Here is a 5,848-nt window from a genome sequence, read left to right as displayed (position 1 = left end):
AAATGATGAAATTTATGAAATGAATTCTGTTTAAAATACAACTTACGTTACACTTGTTTTCCAGGAAACGTCATAGTTCAAATCCAATGATTTTATTTCTTCTTGTTTCTCAGGCCACTGAGGATCATCGAGAACGACAAACTCCAGCTGCAAATGACCTGCACCATGGAGGTTAGCTTGTAACAATACAAAAAAAAAAAAATCAAACTTGTGGCATGATTACTATAGCATCTTCTACCCTTTTTTAATTTATGAATTTATTTACCCATTAAAAGAAAGGAACATCCTTATGGGAAAACTGACCCCAATGAGAACATAGTTTTTTGCCACTCATAACCAACCATCACAAAAAACAGATAAAAAAAAGAATCAGACAGCACATAGCAACAAAAGAAAAATAATTTCTTTAATTGAACATCATATTGACAGAATAATTTAAATATCATTTGACCCTTTAGTACGAAATGCAACCAACTGCATAAACACAGACATATAATAAACTGGATAACAAATAACAAAGGGGAATCCTTTGAAATAATCAATGGTATAACAGGTAAGCTAAAGTTGAATTACTAGTTTCATCACCATTTGCATCCTTGTACCTCATCTGTAAGTTGATGACTTCACCTTTATCCTAAACTCAGCAACGGGAGAAAAGTCAGTATACTTTTGTAATCTACGTGGAACCCACAAAGCGTATTTCAAGAGGCTGGATACAAATACTTACATAATGCTGATGCTCAATATTTAAAATATCAGAGGTTGGCCATTCAACACAACGAGTCCCCTTTCTATCACAAAATGGCAAACCCTCCAATCTGATGCATCTCTGTGAAAACGTAAAGACACATCTTCTATGATATTTTTTCTCAAGTTTAACATAATAGGGAGCAACAACCACCACTGCCTCCTGCAGAGGAAACAAAAGGGGAAAAGCTTTACATAAATGAAGATCTGACTTAAAAAGTGTGGGTGGAGAAGGGACACGAGATTCAGATTCTTAAAAACATAAAAAAGAAGAAATCAATGCACTAACTTCTAGAATGTATGAAGTAAGCAGTTTTCTCAGCAGACATACTACATAGTGGAAACAAAACATAGGGCATAAAAGTAAGAACAATAAGAAACAAATGTTTCCACATCTATCTAAGTTGTATCCAACTGATCAGTAAAGACAAGGATAGGTTAGTCAATTGATTCAACTATCATAGAACAAGCTAAAAACTCAAATCCATGCTTCAACAAATAGTAGAACAGTGTATGAACTGTTTACATGCTTCTTGCTAGCTGAATGCCGTCCTGATTTCCTCCTTCTTCTTGGGCAGGATTTTACCCCAGAAGTACTTACTGGGCTTTGGCACTCTAGAGGAGAAAGAGTTCGCGGTTCATGGTTTGAAGAACCAAGTGATATTTCACCATCAGTAGCAGCAACCCCCAACTCATCATCATTCACAAGATGTTTTTGTTTACTTTGGATTCCTTGTGTAACTGCAAAATTTAGTAACTAAGAATGCCATCTTAATATGATTACTTCAGGTAATGGCTATGGATGGCATAAGGCACAGATGAATTACATTAATCAAAAACATAATAGCACATCAACGTAGTCGATTGAGTCACAAAATGTTGCTGAAATAAATGAAGCTCGTTATAATCTTTGAGTTTACTAATACTTATACAGTTTTCACCAGTGAAGAACGAAGCAATAGCCTCTAACAATGAGATCAGATTTTTAAAAGTAATCGCGCGGGTTTTTGACTTACAGCACATAAGGAAATCGTATTTGTCAATGGATTTACGGCGGCGTACGGATTTTTTGCTAGGGCTTTGAATTCCGAATTTGGCAACGGCTTCGCGGGCATGGGCCTCAACCTGTAACTCTTCATCATTACAAAAATCAAACGCTGAGAACATGTTGTTATTGCTCCGGCCACCACCATTGTTCATGCTGCTGGCGGCGCTACCTTGAGCGGCAACGGAAGATTTTTTTGAGGCGTTTCGTCTCTTTCCCATTGTTGATTAGAAATGTACATAGACGGCGAAATCGCTCCGGAAAGTTGGACAGTTGACAACAGAAAATATGCAGTGTGTTTGAGAGGGAAAATGTTTACAATTTCAATTTATAATAGTCGCGTACTCTACAATCCAGACCATTATAATAATATTACTCTATTTCACTGAAAATAGAACACATTTGTTAATTTTTTATTGTTGTGAAAAATAGAACTCATTTGAATAATATTACTTTTTTTGTCCTTTTCTCGTACTAATAATATGGATTCCACGTTCTACTAAAATTACTTATCTTTTACTTTTTTTTTTACTTCTCTCTTACTTTATCAATTCCATGTTAAAACTCGTGCCATTTACCATGTATCTTATTTTTCGTGGATGAGGAAGTATTATTACTCCCTCCGTCCCATCCCAGATGTCACACTTATGGGATGACACGAGATTTTAGGAGGTTTTGTTTTGTGTTTTAAATGGGAGAAAAAATATAATTTTTTTATTAATGTGAGAGAGAACTTTTTCCCGAAAATGGAAATATAACATCTTTTATGCGACAAAATAAAAAGAAAAATGCGATATTTTTTTTTTGGAATGAGTATTATTTTGTTGAAAATTGAAATTGTTTTACCAAATACATATCGGGATAAGGGTATGCTTTAATGCTCACTAAATAGGTAAAGTTTTACATGTTCTTCATTCTCTCACAAATTTGCAAAATCCAAACATTGAATCGATGGCCATAATGAGATAATTTTTTAAGTTTACAACGAAATTAAACTTGAAAAAAACCGTCATACTTGTCTTTTTCAAGATATTAGTTTTTTTTTTTGAGAAATTAGTTTTATAGTAGTACTAATAGTAATAATTGAATAGGCAGTATTAATTTTTAAAGCCATTAATAATTGAATGGCTAGAATATGAAAAATAAAAGATTGCAAGAATCTTTGTACGTATTATATAGGCTAGAATGACTACAACTTTTAATCGAGTCCAATTCTAGCCATTCATAAAAGATTTAATCTAATTCCAATAGTAACTATTTTCGTGATTTGATTCTTATTAATCATTTGTTGATTCTTATCTATCTTTTATTGAGATTTCTTCCAACACATGTATAGTAGTTTTTCTCTATCCTATTGCGAGGCCATGTACTTCGGAAAATATTTAATCATTTAAGTGATTTAAATTTTATGAATGTTGTCTTTTAGAATTGATAATAGAATTTTTTTTTTTTTTTAAAAAAAATCATGCCTGAAAAGATAAAATTCAAGAATTTTTTTTATCGTATGCATAAGAGCATCTCCAATAGCGGCTAGCCCACCGGTTAGCCGATTCGCATCGCTAGCCGGTCGGCTAGCCGAACCATTGGAACCGGCCAGCGGCATTTCGGCTAGCCGATCGGTGAGCTCTAGCCGATTTGCGGGCGCTAGCCGCCCGCTGGCCGATCCCGCTAGCCGCCATTGTAGGCTCAATTTCGGCTAGCCGGTTGAATTTTTTTTAATGTATTTTTTATGCATTTTTTTTATTTATTGCATTTAATTAATGCATTTTTTATGCATTTTTTTTATTGCATTTTTAATGTATTTTTTATGATTTTTTTAATTATGTAATTTTTTTAGGATGGACCTTTTTTAATTTATATAAAATTATTGCATTTTCAATGTATTTTTTTAATAAATTAGTGAGGAGTAGAGTGGGGCGGTGGCTCGTGTGGAAGCCCGGATTTTTTTTTATTATGTAATTTTTTTTATTTTTAGTAAATGTAATTTTTTTTATTTAAATAAAATTAACGAATTTTTTCCGTATATGTGTCGTAAATTTAATTCTGTATTTTGTGTTTAATTCTGTAAATGTAGTTGTTTTTGAATTATTTTTATTGCGGTTAGTCTGTGGCTAGCCTATTTGATTAAAATGATGATGTGGCAGATGGATTTTTAGTGCTGATGACGTGGCAGGGAGAGAGAGTGGCTAGCCTGTGGCTGGCCTAAAGCCATTGGAGATGCTGTAAAATATATTTAATCAAAGGGGGTACTATATTTTTCCAAATAAAGATAATCGATTATAATAATTATTTATAGTTAGATATGTGTCAAATTAAATCAATGACCTACTTTTGAATAGGTACAATTTTTTTTTTTTAATCTTAGGATCGAGTTAGCATTTGATTTAGAATACCTATAAATTATAATTATTCTTTCAAGTATCTACTAATCTATACATATATACTAATCGGATCCTATTGTAATGCTTATAGCACCATAATTCAAAATCAAAACTAAATCTCCACCCTTGGATTTTAAAATAGTGGATAAGATTAAAGCTCACAAATCTCAATAAACAGTAGACAAAATATCAACAAAAGGGTAATATCGTCATTATGTTATCATATGATAATTTTCGTGAGTGTTTTTTTTATTATATCAACATTGTGTATTACAAATATCAACAATATGACATTAGAATATCAACACAAGGACAAGAAAATATCAACACATTTTTATTGAGATTGGACATGCATAATATTGAGATTTTGCCTACAATATATTGAGATTTTTTGTTGCATTTGTTGATAAAAGCTGCTTATCAACATATACGAAAATTGAAATATAATTTATCAAATTTCATCAATCGAACATCGTCGGAACATATGCAATTGAGATCTCGTTGGAATCCTTATTAAATTATCTTTAATTTGATATATTTTTTGCGAAAAAATAATTTAAATTGAGAGAGTTACGTAAATTTAAAGATTTGAGATGATTTTGAGGAGAGAGAAAGTAGTTAGTCATAATTACTACATATAGGATTTGACATTAATACATTTTTAATTTAATTAATAATTATTTAAATTTTAAATATATTACACTTGACATTATATCAACCACAAAATCTTCTAATCTAATGGTTAAAAATTAGTCTCAATTTTGGATTGATAATTAGTTAGCAATTGATCATATCCCTATACTAATCTATACATATATAAAAAGCGAGTTTTAACCTTTTTTAAAAATATTTATAAATTTTGGGTATAATTTGAATATATATAAATTTAGGGTATGACTTTGAATATTTGATATCTATAACTATATTTAAACATAATCACCGTTACAACTTTATTTATAATTACAGTTTAACATAACAAGGATTTATGACTAATTTGAAATTAAGTTAATAAAACGTAAAGTAACGGCCAATGATCACTCCCTTTTAATATAAAAATGTCATACAGTCAATGAAACGCAAATATATACACTATTTATCCTGCCAATAAAAAAAAATAAAGGCCAGTTGATAAATCCAAAAAAGTAACCGCTAATAAATTACAATATACTGTGTTCATAAGTATAATTTTGAATCATTACATTACTATAAAATAAAAGATAATTAATGTATTTTTTCAAGATTTCATTCCACATGCTACGACCCATGCATATTAAAAAGTGTTTTAATACTACTAAATGATACCGAGTAATCATATTGGAATATGCATTTCAAAGGCAGTTAGTACCGTTACAAACTTCAATTTATATGAATATTTATTATTGTAATAATTTCGATAATTATGTGAAACATCATTATTTCTTATTTGTTTCCCTAATAGGACTCATCTATGTCTATAAATATGTGATATATGCAAGATTATAATGCTCTTCTTCATTATGTTTCCTTATTGTATTCCAAATTACAAATTTTCTGAAAAAAGAATTTGTTATAACCATGCATGGATTTCACCTTTCTTAACGATCTAGAGTCTAGTAATACGTAGTCAGTCATTTGAGTTTTGTGTTTATTTATGAATTCATTAAACGTGGAGACAAATCCAATGTAATCTCCTTAG

At 30.7% G+C, this 5,848-nt stretch overlaps 1 protein-coding gene across 1 annotated transcript in view; it reads right to left on the bottom strand.

Annotated features, from left to right (window-relative positions):
• LOC125194777 overlaps positions 1–2,013 on the bottom strand; it is a 12,313-nt gene extending 10,300 nt beyond the window's left edge. The window contains exons 1-5 of the mRNA XM_048093002.1: positions 1,764–2,013; positions 1,274–1,488; positions 728–910; positions 574–634; positions 47–158 (exon numbers count right to left, since the gene is read on the bottom strand). Of these exons, the coding sequence (XP_047948959.1) occupies positions 47–158; positions 574–634; positions 728–910; positions 1,274–1,488; positions 1,764–2,013 (821 nt within the window). The remainder of the gene's footprint in view (positions 1–46; positions 159–573; positions 635–727; positions 911–1,273; positions 1,489–1,763) is intronic.
• Between the last annotated feature and the right edge of the window lie 3,835 nt (positions 2,014–5,848).

This window comes from Salvia hispanica, chromosome 6 (assembly GCF_023119035.1).
Source record: "Salvia hispanica cultivar TCC Black 2014 chromosome 6, UniMelb_Shisp_WGS_1.0, whole genome shotgun sequence".
NCBI classification, from domain to species: Eukaryota; Viridiplantae; Streptophyta; class Magnoliopsida; order Lamiales; family Lamiaceae; genus Salvia; species Salvia hispanica.
This window is presented reverse-complemented; position numbering and strand designations above follow the sequence as displayed.